General features: G+C 40.6%; 2 protein-coding genes and 1 non-coding gene across 3 annotated transcripts; 1 reads left to right on the forward strand and 2 right to left on the reverse strand.

Annotated features, from left to right (window-relative positions):
• Positions 1–1085: 1085 nt before the first annotated feature.
• LOC114716300 (expansin-A4-like) lies at positions 1086–2742 on the reverse strand. Its single transcript, XM_028901286.1, has 4 exons — positions 2529–2742; positions 2121–2439; positions 1331–1638; positions 1086–1283 (listed from the first exon to the last, which is right to left on the reverse strand). Coding segments are annotated over exons 1-4 (771 nt in total). The 5' UTR covers positions 2671–2742; the 3' UTR covers positions 1086–1281.
• A 5266-nt stretch (positions 2743–8008) lies between these two features.
• Positions 8009–11777, reverse strand: LOC114716299 (RHOMBOID-like protein 1). Its single transcript, XM_028901285.1, has 6 exons — positions 11113–11777; positions 10473–10636; positions 10119–10282; positions 9756–10009; positions 9141–9267; positions 8009–8525 (listed from the first exon to the last, which is right to left on the reverse strand). The coding sequence occupies exons 1-6, from the start codon at positions 11457–11459 to the stop codon at positions 8403–8405; spliced, it is 1179 nt and encodes a 392-aa protein (XP_028757118.1). The 5' UTR covers positions 11460–11777; the 3' UTR covers positions 8009–8402.
• Positions 11778–13101: 1324 nt separating this feature from the next.
• On the forward strand, positions 13102–13173 carry TRNAG-UCC (transfer RNA glycine (anticodon UCC)). Its single transcript has one exon. It is a non-coding gene; the product is annotated as a tRNA-Gly (tRNA).
• The last annotated feature ends 29 nt before the right edge of the window (positions 13174–13202 follow it).

A 13202-nucleotide genomic window follows, 5' to 3' on the forward strand; every position in this document is an offset into this window, starting at 1 on the left:
TATAAGAATTTACATATTAATTATCCTATAATTTAAAAAAGAAAAAAGGGATGAGTAAGATGGTTAGGCTAGTGGAGTGAGGGAATGGACATAAAATTTTGAAATAGACGGATGGGATTATGGATGTGAATTATATTCCTTTAACGTTTTATTATTTTTCCTGAGAAAAGATGTTGAAAATGGTGTCAAAAGAGAGCATAAGAAAGACAGGACGCAAATCACGAGAAATTGAGGGCATAGTGATTGACAAGGGAGGGCAAAAGTCATACACAAGGCCTGTGAGGCAGGCATGATCTAAAAAGAGAGGAAGGAAAGGGCATCCAAAGTCCCTGCTTTTCTGTGCTGGGCAAGTATCCTAAGACCCTTTCCGCCATCCCACCTTCTCCGCTCTCCACTCGCGACCCTTCACCTTGGCTTTTTTGGATACTGTTGCTCCTAACTGTGGAGCGATGAGGATGGGGTGTTTTCCCAAAGAGGGCAAATGAGGATATTTTCTAGGAATAATATAATATTTGATCTTTTAAATTTGTTTTTATTTTAGTTTTAGTCTATTAAGTTTTAAATTATAAGTTTTGAGTTTTCAACAAGCAAAATAATTCAAGTTTTTATTAGATAATAGAGACTAATATTTAAAAAAGAATTGAAGATTAAAACTATAGTTTACAATTTGAGAAACTAAAATCAAAATAAAAGAACAGTTGAAATATCAAAGTTTGTATTAACTTTTATTTTTTATGTTTTATTTTTTTCTTTTTCTTTTTTTTAAAAAATCCCTCATTCTTACTTTCATGACCGGAAGTTTTCTCATCCCAACCTATCACTTGATACATTCCCTGAACCAAATGATCTCTTGGGAGATTGGATGGAATGGATTCTCAACCCCAGGGTCCAGCCACTTGCTCCGGTCTCGCTTTCAATAGAACTCCAATAGTAGTAGCTGGGAATGCTTACGTGGCGCATTCATTGCTGGGCCCAAACTCACATGCGCGTCGACTTCCTCCAACATACTCTCTTTCGTGAGCTATATCAGGCGACCCCGACCACCCCCCCCCCAAAATATGGGAAAATAAAGCATAAATATCACATAAGAGACGGAAAATAAACCATTTGATTCAAACAGACCAACCGGTCACCATTAACCCCAATACAGTTGCTTACATATATTAATTGAACTATATATAAATATATTATATCGAAATTGTATGAGCCACTAATCAGCCGCGGGCTACCCTTTGATAGCCGCTTCAGCATTCCCTACAATTTACCATAAACAAAGTACAATCAACAAGCGCACTCCAACGACCTTCTCGTATGGAATTACTGTCGTTTTAAACTCGGAAGTTCTTGCCGGTGAAAGTTTGACCGAATTGCCAGTTGGAGGGGACGATGTTCCGAGAGGTGGAAGTGCGCCTGTCGCTGCCCGTGACCCTGAACGACAATGACTGTCCCACCAATACTGCGTTTGACTGCCAATTTTGACCCCAGTTTCGGCTCAGGGGCATCCACTCGGTCCTGGATCCCTTCACGTATGCCCGCACTATATCCCCGGCGCCTGCCACGTTGGAGATTAGCACCAGATTGAAGTAACGAAAGCCGTTGATGGTGAACCTCATTCCTCCCTCCTTTCTGCATGGAACCCTGCGTGCACCCCACGTTCACATATTCCATTAAGAGTGAGTTACTAACACCACTGATCATTAATTGATACTACTCGTACTTAATATCATGGGGGAAGAAGGGAGCACCCCGACTGACAGTCCTACTCGCCAGATTTGGCCCCGCCTAAATTCTTAATAAAACCGGCTAACTAAACTGACGGGGGTTCCTGGTTATAGGCAAAAACAGCCCCATTTGTGTGGTAACTTGGACAATGCAACATGGGTATATTGGTAAAGTAACCTTAAAGCCATAATGAAACTCCAGCCAATACCGAGGCAGCAGCCCCGCTCTACCGTGCCCAAAATGGGACCTGGGTCAAACACACTCTTAGCTCTGTCCACATTAGTATTCCGTTTTCCCACGGACTTACCCTGCCCAAAACTTTTTTATCTCTTCTCATCGAAAAGTACTGATTCGTGAATATTTGCGTTTATTTACTTAAAATAAAACAAAGGGGTTACCTGCGGTAGGCGACGGGGACGATGCCGGCACGGTACTCGGCAATCTTGAGGAACATGGGCATGGCGAGGTCAAAGTGGGGGCGAGGAGGGTTGCACCAGCCGCCATTGTCGTTGGGAAGAGCGTAGTTGGGCGGACAGAAGTTAGTGGCCGTGATGAAGATGGATGGGCTCCCCGAGTGACACCATTGTTTGTCATTTGCGCACTTTATCTCAAAGCACGCTCCGCAGCTCAGCCCATTGTTGAATAATGCGGTGCTCAGCGCCGCCGTGTTCACGCCGTACCCTTGGCTGTAGAGGTTACCGTATCCGCAAGCTCCACCTGCTCAACACCCACAATCTCAAGTGATTAAGCAGAAATGTAAGGCACATTACTAAAGAAAAAGCGTCGATGACAGAGGAGATGCACACCCATGGTGCCGGAAGCATCGGATCCTCCGTAGAAGGTAGCATGAGCACTCTGCCAGGGGCCGCCGGTGTAAACCCCTGGGATTCTGGCCTCGACCGTTAAGGCGAAGGAGATAAGAAATGCAATGAAGACCAGAGGAGCCATAGCCAAGTAACTGCAAGTGAAGCGGGAGAGAGAGATCTGGGGATGAGAGACGACTGGCTATCTGTGGCTTGGGGGAAGAAGAGGGCGGACTACTTATGGAGGAGCCGAGGGGAAGGGCTGCGGGGGCAAATTTTGGAATCTTCAAACTTCTCTTTCAGTTTGTTAAATTAAACAAATTATAAATGTCACCTTCTCTCTCTTTCATTTCCCCGAACTCACACCTCCCACTCTATCCCATGGCGCGTATCCCACACCTTCCATGCGCATCCAATTCAATTCGCCATGTTGAAAGGAACGCCATCCCGTTGGGTGAGTCTGCGCGGGAGCTACATCGCCGTTGGGCGTTTTCGGTTACGCTCTTAAAAGCGAGTGCTCGCGGTGCAGCATCTCTCCACTTTTCTTCGCTCTGCCTCCCCTCGAAGCCAACCCGCAATGGCATAATGGGAATACCGAAAATGTATGCTCCTATCATATGATAAAATAAAAAGGGCAGAAATAAGAGGAGATAATGTTGATGGGGACAAGTAAATGAAACAAATCTCACAGGGCAGCAAGGGACACTCCACATTTCCGCTGGTGCTCGAAACTGTACTTTTATTTCATGGGAAAGTATCGTGGCCCGCGTGGTTTCGAAAAGAAAACAAACCCGAGCGAAAGGAGCAGAGGGTAAAACAATTAAGGAAAAATAGATCATGCGGGTGAGGGTAAAATTTATCCATCAGTGAATATAAATACTTAAAAAGAAAAAGAATTAAAGACATGAACAAAAGAATGGGGAATAATATGAGACACCATGAACACTGAGGGAAGGGGAGCGTGGTGGGTCCCAGCAGCCGTAATCATCGGGCCTTAGAGGGCGGTCCCAAGGTGGTTTCCATGTAAGTGGGCCCCGTTATTAGCCCGACCTTCCCCCTCGAGCCACACCCGCCCAACAAACAGCTACGGCCTTCATGCTCGAGGAAACTTCAAACCTAATCTCTTTTCCCACTTGACCCCCTCACGCTGTTTCCGCTTCTCTTTTGTTGCTCTCCTCCCCATTTTACTAACCGTACCAACTTTTATTTTAAAAACGAGAATCACTGTATAAATATAATCTTAAGAATATAAAAAAAAAAGGATATGTGAAGTGTGTTGCATTATTATTACAAAATGGTGCAACGTGGCTTTCTGCATCTTTAACAAGCCGACAGCAGGAGTGAAGAATGAAGCACAGAATCCACGTCTAGCTGAAAAGAGGACAGAGAGAGAGAGAGAGAGTGAGTATCAGTTTGAGTAGAATGTGAGAGAAAATGTGGAAAGAGAGGAAATTGCAAGGAAAGAAGGAGGGCACTGTAAAGTAGCTAGAGAGGTGAGAGGGAAAGGGGGGGGGTGGTGTGTTGTGAGTTAGGGGGGGAGTGGCTGTTGTGACCGAATCAACCACCATGTGCTTCTTCAGCCACGTCCCCGTCCCTTTCCATTCCCATTCACCATGTGCTTCTTCACCCACGTCCCCGTCTGTATTCGCTTTCACCATCCCTCACCTCATCCATCTCATGTGATGCTGCAGCTTTCGGATTGAGTTAGGAGTCAACCAGGCCGCCTTGTTTTAAATTCAACTCCTTCACTTGATTCCTTCTCATTACTTTAATGTTTGAATTCCCAGATAGCTACTTTATATCATCTGTTGTCTCCACCCTCTGCTAAACATTACTTCATTCCTTCTCATTCTTTAGTGCCATATGACTTCGAATAATTTATATATATGTTTTCAACGCAGAAACTAAAGATTTGGCGACTCTTTCCACACCAACCCTAGCACCGGCGAGGACACAACATGTACTGCACTGTGCCGGTTTCATTCAGTGCCGCTTATTCAGCCCTTGATTGCTGCGACTCATATTCTTATATATATATATATATATATATATATATATATCCAGTGGCATGCTTTTTCTTGAGCCTTGGATCAAACACCTCTTCCGCTTTCATTTTGTTTAAAAAATGGTTTCGCACTTTCTATTCATTCAACCAAACTGCTCTGCATCTTGCATTCCCTTTAACCTTTTTAAACATTAAAAATATAAATGGATTAACTGACTATACGAACTATATCCCATCACATACATGAGAGTGTATGTGAGAGCGGCTGGCCGTAGAAGAACCATATCCGTCACATGCCCTGTCACAAAAAAGCAGTCGTGAGATTGCATGTGGGTGATAAGTGATGGCCAAGATAAACACAAAGCAGCGGCATGTGAGCAGCAATATCCTTTGGCAACATCAACTGGGTGACATGCCCCACCATATATTTTGTTTTCCAATTCATCCAGTCCCATCCTTTTCTGTGATCTTGCGTCCGTCTGTTTTTTCTTCACATAAAAATCCATTCAATAAAGCCTTGAATGCTCCTTGTTTGTCAAATTCTGAGAGCGTGGGGCCCACCCACATCCACGCTAACATAAATTCTTTCAAGGGAGAGAAATAGAAACACAGCCTGGTGCGTGCTCTGTTCTGGCTATTGTTCAGTATGCGGTGGAGTGATCAGCAGTTGAATATAACCTGAAATACAGAGCTCGTACGAGACGGCATTTTGAGATTGCTGAAGCTTTCGAATGCAGGGTTCTAAATTAGACAATGGTTAATTTTCTGAAACAGGGTCCTTCATTTGGGAATGGCTGGAGTTCTGGCAAAGATAAAAGCACATAGTCGAGGGACAAGCTTGTCAGGCAAAACGGCAAACTCATTACTCTCTTCAGTCTAAAGTCTAAACCCAATAAAAAAAAAGGGAAGAGAAAAAGAAGAACAACGCATGCTTGTAATCGTGGATCATGAATTTCAAATACATACATATATATATGTATATATGCGAAACCATACCCAACATAACATTTGGCAATGCCTCTGGGATTCGTTCAGATAATTCCGGAATGGGTGTGAGTTGAAAAGATCATTGCTGCCAAGGTTTACCCTGGAAGAGTAAGCACTCGTAATCATAACTTTCACCCAAAGTTGGCAAGGCTGAATAATGTTCATTAATGTGTGAGCATTTAGTTCCATGTATGCTGTTCTATATTAAGATCAAAGCGAGGCCATCTGAAATCTCACTCATTTATTGGGCTACTGTGCCCAACCAATGTCTACCTAATAATTTTGCAGAGAGTTAATATATTGGTTCGTGAATTCCTAGCTATAAGACTCGTTTAGAATAGCTTATAAGTAGCTTATAAACTACTTTTTAATAGTGATTTACGGAATACGAGACAAGTATACAAGAGGGGTTTTATCTCGACTCACATAAAACATGCTTATAAGAGATTTTCACTGCTCTGCCAAATGGGGCTACATGTGGTAACAAATAAACGACCTGAAATGGCAGGCTTCTGATTGAAGGAATGGGAGCCGGAACGTATTTGTGATTCTATGACCAAGGCAACTCCAACTCAACCATTATTGCGAAAAACAGTGTCAGTAAGATTTTGCAGATTTTGCACCTCACTTTAGTGGTACCCAAAAAAAAAAGAAAAAAGTGAAGCATCAAATGCTGAATTGCTGTATCTTGAGATTATGAGGATGCCGTGGAATAGATGCAATATAGGCAGCATGCAGCATTATATTCTTCCTTCTTTGGACCATTATGCCATATCATGGATCCTATTTCATCGGCATTTTGCATCCCAACTTCCCGACAGAGTTTTATCATTATAATTCAGCCTTGAGAGAAAGGGGAAATTCAGTGTATCAAAAAAAAAAAAAAAGAAAGGGGAAATTCAAAAAGGGGGAAAAAAAAGAGATAAAGAAAAACGTTACCCTCAAGCAAGCAAATTGCTGCCACATGTCTCGAAACACTTTCGTGTTTTGTAATGCGATAGCAGCATCATCACTTTCTCTTTTCCTTTTCTTCTGTTTCTCCTTTTGGGGTGAGGGGAAATGAGGGAAATTTCATTCCTTGTAGCGTTGTTTTTGGACATCCACTGAAGCATATTATGAGGTGCCAACAACTGCAACAACCGAATTAACGTCCTCTTACAAAAGGCATTGGTGGGCCTATAGAATCTGATGAAGCAAAATTAAGAAATGGGAGGTGATATGGCACAGCAGGGTCGTTGGAATTTAGCATATGGGAAGGAGAAAGTATTAAATCAACAAACACTATTAATAGCAGGGTGAAGATTAGGTTTACATGGGCAGAAGGGTTGCTGAATACTGTTGTTGCAGGGAGATGAATGGTTGGAGACAAGCACAGGTAAATCACTGCAAAACAGGTGGGCTTTTGATGTAGAAATCTGATTACTGACAGCGCTCATGCCCACAGGTTCTATCTCTTCAGCCAGCTATTGACAAATACATAACATGAGAATGACTTGCCTACTCGGTGCCTATGATTCCCCCGCGCATTCAAATTAAAGAGAAAATCACTTTACTTTCTCCTGAAGACATCAGAAGGCACTACCCCTACATGGCATAATTAAAATATTTTAATCCCTCTCTCCCTCTGTATATTCTATTTGTTCTACTGTTTTAAGAGTTTAAATGTTAAATTAAGCAAAACTGCCTTGATCCTAGAGGTATTAAAATAAGAAGCGCCAACGTGCCATGGTTGAAAAAAATTACATAAAGCCAACGATTCAGATTTTACTGCGTGGAACGTAAAATGGGCTGGAGTGGTGTGAAAGGAAGTGAGAGAGACAACCTACTTCATTGGTTAAAAATTAAAACTTCAATTATAGAATTACAAATCATGGGCTGCTTTTTTCGTTCTGCTTAATAGAAGTTTGGGTGCAATTTCACTCATTATTGATTAGATGTTACGATGTTATGAGGTGATATTCTACCAACAGTTGATGGCTAACATGCTCCAAACACCTTTTCCCACTACAATGCCCAAATCATCCTTCCAATCATCCCTTCATTTCAGCATATATAAGTCTCAATAAGCATATCTCGTGTTCCACGAGCCACCAAAATCTTGAGGGCTACCATGTAATAACTTGGAATGCATATTCAAGTGATGCCTTCCTAAACCTCAAAAGACTACACGGCGACTACGACACACTCGGCTTTCCCCCAACCACGGACGGAAACTAGTCTGCGCCTCTTGCGTCTCATAGTTACATTTCAGAAATGAATTTTGAATCAAAGTTAGTTAATTTTCATGTCGACTCAGTTTTGCAGCTTTTGAAAATCGGCTATAAGATGGTGAAAGCTCTGCTTTACTTCGCCAGACTAAATCCTCCTCTAAATAAAATATAGATTCGATTACTACAGTCACAGAAATAATACGCTTCCTCCCTTGCGGCCTTGCACCGCCTCCCTTTTCCCCACCATACAAAAAAAAGAAAAGAAAAGGAGAGAACAAAAAGAAAAGAAAAGGCATCCATATTAGTCGTAGTTTTACACAAAGAACTGAACTGTACAACCTTCGCAACAAAGAATCTAAAGCAATGACCCTTGCTTTAAGAAATCCTTTTGGCAGCAATTCCTATATGTAAAAGTTCTTTTCGCCTTTTCAACCTAATACAACTCTCACTCTGCACCTTCCTGGTATAAGGCAATGCTTCCACATAGAAATCACAACCAAGAGGCGACAGTGTCAACAAGAAGACTACACTTATGATGGTGATAAACTGATAATAACAATCACCATTGCTAAAATAGGGAAATATCTCTGCCCAAGCAAGAAGAAATCGGATGCAGGTTGAATGAAATTGCACCAAGAAGTGTCTGGAATCAGATAAATCTCCCGAATGCATCTGTCAGCTGCAAAGTTGAGAACAAAGCTGTTGAACTTGGGAAGGACTACCACTTGACAGCGGATAAATGTGACTTCTTCCATTGCTCAAGCATGTCATGTTAAGTTGATTTCCCATTTGGGTTGACTGCATCATTACGCCAAGATCATTACTGTGATAGGTAAAGAAAATAACTGCATAACAGTCTCCTCAAACGTTTGATATTGGACCTCATTAAATCATCTATTGATTTTGCTATGGAAAATTATAGGGAGAATTACAATCAGGTCCCCAACAAAGGATTTAATTATTTTGAAGTCTATTGATAAATGAAGAGTAAAAACAATGACAAGTTTCAGAATAGAAAATAACAATATGTTTAGGCTGGTCACTTATCATTGAAACTTTTTAGTAATTAAATTTCTTCTTTGGGACCTGTTGGTAATTCTCCCAAAATTATACGCAGGCCACCAAACTAGATTTTCAGGCCTAGACTATCGATCAAACTATTGGGAACAGTATAATATCGTGTTACCTTACGTTATGAAGACCAAACTATTAATCGAAGGGGAAAAGACTGGAGAGGACACAAGTATAATTATCTCTTTTATTTTTTTTCTCAATAGAAGGATAGAAGTATACTTTAAAATCTATTTGCTTTGCACTCGATCAAACCACCAACACGTCTAACGTTAGAGCTCACAACTCTAGGGAGCTGCAGTAATGGAACGTAGACAAGAAAACAGCAGCAACATCACTAACCTCACAGTACACTTGTTGAGATTTGCAGCTCCATTTTGAGGTGGGGACGCAACTCATATAGTGACACCATGAGCAGTAGTCGTTCAGATTAACCCCTCGAAGGAGCAGAACCAGCCCAGTTATCAATCTGCCAAAATTATTCAACTTTCAGATTTGTGAGTCTTGATATAACGATGCAAGGCATTGGGACACAATATGTTTGACGTGGTTTAAGATATTTAGTCTTACAAACAATAATTTTAAGATCCATTCACATTTTAACATGAATCAATAATCTTGCTCCAGAGGAACATGTATGAGCAATCTCCAGCAATGAAATTAGCGGCATTTTTCTTTTGGATAAAATAAAGAGGGCCACAAAAACAGGGAAAGGAAATGCATAAAAAGAGAGTAAGGGCAAGGAATGATATAAGAAAAAAAAGGACAAGGAGTCATTGTAAAATAGAAAGAAAAGCTTTGAAAGAAGAAAAGTACTCATAAGCAGAAACCCACACAACAACTATAAAACAACTTGTCCCATTCAAATTTCTTTCATGTTAGATCATTACAGTATATAAAACAAGCATTCGTAGGTCCCACTCATGAGCAAAGAAAAGGAAAAGAATGAGAACTCACCCAGAAGTCAGTAGTATGAAAGCGATGACCCACAGCACATACTGATAAGGTTTGTGTTTAGAATTCAGAAAAGGGGCAGCATCGGCAGAACGAGATCGATTAACCCACTTAAACTGGGGGCGAATCAAAAAGACAAATCCAAGAAGAAAACCGGAGATAAAACCTCCAATATGAGCAAAATTATCCACATGGGGAAGGAGTCCAACAGCTAAATTGATTATAATGATGACAATAAGAGTTGACAACGCTGCACACTGCAAAACCAGACAGGGAAAGGCCAAAATACTATAAACTACTGTGGCGCATCGGCAGAGAAGATTATTTATCAGTGATAACCGTAAAATTTCACACATCTTCGTTCACCTTATTAGCATAGATCGTCCAATTTGTTAAAAGCTCTGATAGCATGCCTCCCAGTAAGCCAAATAATGCACCCGAAGCACCAACAGAGATACCTGATTGTATGAATAAAGCAGACAACAAACTTCCTCCAAAACCAGATATTAAATACAGCAATCCAATTCGAACTGCAAAAGAAAAATCATAAATTACAAACTGAAATTGTGAAGCAGAATTTTTATTTATTAGTTAGCTCTGATCATACATTTCTGCTGTGCTCTTACACAGCATTCACGTAACATATAGAAATTGAAACTTCAGTAAATATCAGAGACAATTCAAGCATGGAATACACATGGCAGAGTACCAAAATCATACCAAACCCAAATTCTTGCTCAAGCCGGATTCCAATAAAGAGAAGACTCAACATGTTGGCAAGCACATGGATAACGCCAGCATGCAACCACATACAAGAGATCAGGCGCCAGGCTTGGTGTCTACGAACCACTTTGTCCACTTCTAGAGCACCCATCTTTTCTAACCTGGGGAACACATGGATTTGAGTAGGACATTAAACAAGTCTAACAGATAAGGTTGCAAAGCCGTAAATCCAATTTACTATGCACATTTTAAAATGACTGACACAAAACTGCCATGAATTCTGAATTTTTAAACAAGTACATGTTTTGAAAGAATGGTCTTCACCATAAGAAAATAATGGGCATTTGTAATATAATAATACTATACCATCCTAGAAATACCGAGCTAACTGAAAGCTGAAAACTAAAGCAAAGCAGATATAGCCTAATAGTGGAAATAGATCATCCCACTTTGAGCAAATATATGATAGCATTGGTCCTCGGCAGATTCTACACCATGAAACCTCAAACGGTCCAAATCACCGCCAAGTTGGAGAACTTTGGATCATGTATTTGACCCTTGATAATAACCTTCATCGGTGGGAATGTCGTTTTTCTTTACAACATCAAATGCAAGCTAAGGGAGAAATAAAACTCACGTTGATGAAGAAGGACCAAAAAGAGGATTCTCTTTGAGGGGCTGAAACGAGAATCTGCCCAGAAAACTAGGAAAGCAAGAATCGCCCACATAATGCTTGGGACAATTGTTTACGTACATAGTGACAATGAATATGGCGATATTGGCGGCCACAAAGCATGGTACCAGCCATGGGAACCACTTCTTGAACGGCCTGGAGTCCCGGACGCTAGGATCAACCGGCAACGGAGAGACCCTTCGCGACGCCGGCGGGGGAGTGAGTGCACCAGCTGGGTGGACTATGCTGTCACCACGCCGTGGATTAACCTTAATCTCAACACGGTCAGGAGATGGGTCCCGTCCCGTCATCGTCCGTTTAATAACAAAGACGAAAAATTCAGCCCCAAAGATTTCAACACATAATTCAGAATATGGTACGATCAATGTAGCTTCGGGAATCCAACGATGGGATAAAAAATAGGAAGGTTTCCACCCCCAAGTTCAAATAAAGCGCGTTTGGTTCCAAACAAACGGAGAAAAACTTGAACAGAATAACAGGGATGGATGAGCAGAAGGAAGGGTCAGTGCTCGATTTTCAGACTGAAAATGTGGCTCACAGCTGATTAGCTGGGTTTAGAGGGGAATTGTTTACCAACTGTGACGGCAAAGGCTGGTTGGTAAATTTGGTTTGTTTCTCGATTATGTTGATTTTTCATTTAACATTTTTAGCCATTGGCTTTATTTCCTTTGCCGCGTCCATGGATACGAACAACAGGGCTACGAAAACAGTTGCGGCTTCTCAATACGCAGTGAATTTTTTTTTAATCACAAAGATAAACACTAATTCCACGTACAGAGAGATTTCGGGGGTCCAAAACCTAGGTTTCAGAAGCACTTTTCCGCAAAACGAGATAACCTCCTCCACATATTTACTTCGTAATCCATAAAAGCACTTCTGAAACCATGGTTTGGTTCTATCCCACCCCCTTCATCCTACAAAATCGCAAGTCCATTGACTTTTGTTCCCCCCTTTTTTTTTGTGGGGGCCGGATGATTTTTTTGACCTCGACAAATTTTTATACCGGTAGTTTGCACTTTGCAGCGCATGCCAGTTCTTTCTAATTATTCTTCAAATTGAAAATAAATCTTTTAATATATTATACTAAATTATATACTTTATAGTTTATGAATATTATATCTATCACTAAATTTTATAATTTATAATGATTTAGATACACAGGCACATTTATCGTAATAATTTTTGCAGTAATTTTAAACTTGTCATAGAGTCCACATTTAAAATACAAAAATGCAAGGTGCATTGGATAGCAAAATCATTAGTACTCCCTCTGTTTACAATTATAAGGTACTATCTCCAGTCCTTAATATAAAATCCTGTTTGACTTTTATTTTGATCCTAAATATAAGACCCTAATCCACTTTATCTCTTATATTTACTCAATTTTTTTCAAGATAGTCCTTCTAATAATTATAGTTCTAGTTAATACACTTGATTAACAAGGATATTTTAGGAAAGATAACATCTATTTAGAACAGATAATTAACTCAACTTACTTCCTTAATCTCCTCAAATTAGTCAACTGGCTCTTATAATTAGGACCGGAGGTAGTATATTTTGTTATAAGTTTAATGTCCAATTTATAAGGTATTTAGTGAAATGTTGAATACTAGTATGTTTATCTAGAAGATATCCCTGACCAACATCCATTAACTGGGAAAATGGGAAAGCAGTGGGAAGCAATTCCAGGATTGGCTTGCAAGCAAAACCTGCTTCCGTACATTCTCATTCTTTGCTTGCTCGCTTCACATTCATTTTACAAACTCCGCCACCTCCTTCCCTTTGTTGGAGAGCCACATTAGCACTAGCGTCATCTAATTCAACAGACCTTTTTTTTTTTTTTTTGCTCCTCTTATCATCATGAATATTTTTGTATTATCAGTTTAATTCGTATTTATGTGTATCTAGACGTCTCGCACAACGCTCAGCCTAGCGTTTGTAGTCCAACGGTTAGGATAATTGCCTTCCAAGCAATAGACCCGGGTTCGACTCCCGGCAAACGCAACCCTGTCTAGCTTTTGTCATTGTCATGC

This window comes from Neltuma alba, unplaced genomic scaffold (assembly GCF_004799145.2).
Source record: "Neltuma alba isolate B1F8T4 unplaced genomic scaffold, ASM479914v2 tig00011650_pilon, whole genome shotgun sequence".
In the NCBI taxonomy this organism is placed as follows: domain Eukaryota; kingdom Viridiplantae; phylum Streptophyta; class Magnoliopsida; order Fabales; family Fabaceae; genus Neltuma; species Neltuma alba.

Excerpts from the sequence above, each read along its gene's own strand:
- LOC114716299 (XM_028901285.1), bottom strand. The coding sequence starts at position 11,459 with ATGACGGGACGGGACCCATCTCCTGACCGTGTTGAGATTAAGGTTAAT. Across the intron at positions 10,637-11,112 it reads TTTGGTCCTTCTTCATCAAC|GTTAGAAAAGATGGGTGCTC; the intron begins GTGAGTTTTATT and ends TGTGTTCCCCAG. Across the intron at positions 9,268-9,755 it reads TTCATACTACTGACTTCTGG|ATTGATAACTGGGCTGGTTC; the intron begins GTGAGTTCTCAT and ends TAATTTTGGCAG.
- LOC114716300 (XM_028901286.1), bottom strand. The coding sequence starts at position 2,670 with ATGGCTCCTCTGGTCTTCATTGCATTTCTTATCTCCTTCGCCTTAACG. Across the intron at positions 2,440-2,528 it reads CGATGCTTCCGGCACCATGG|GTGGAGCTTGCGGATACGGT; the intron begins GTGTGCATCTCC and ends GGTGTTGAGCAG. Across the intron at positions 1,639-2,120 it reads GTCCCCGTCGCCTACCGCAG|GGTTCCATGCAGAAAGGAGG; the intron begins GTAACCCCTTTG and ends GGGTGCACGCAG.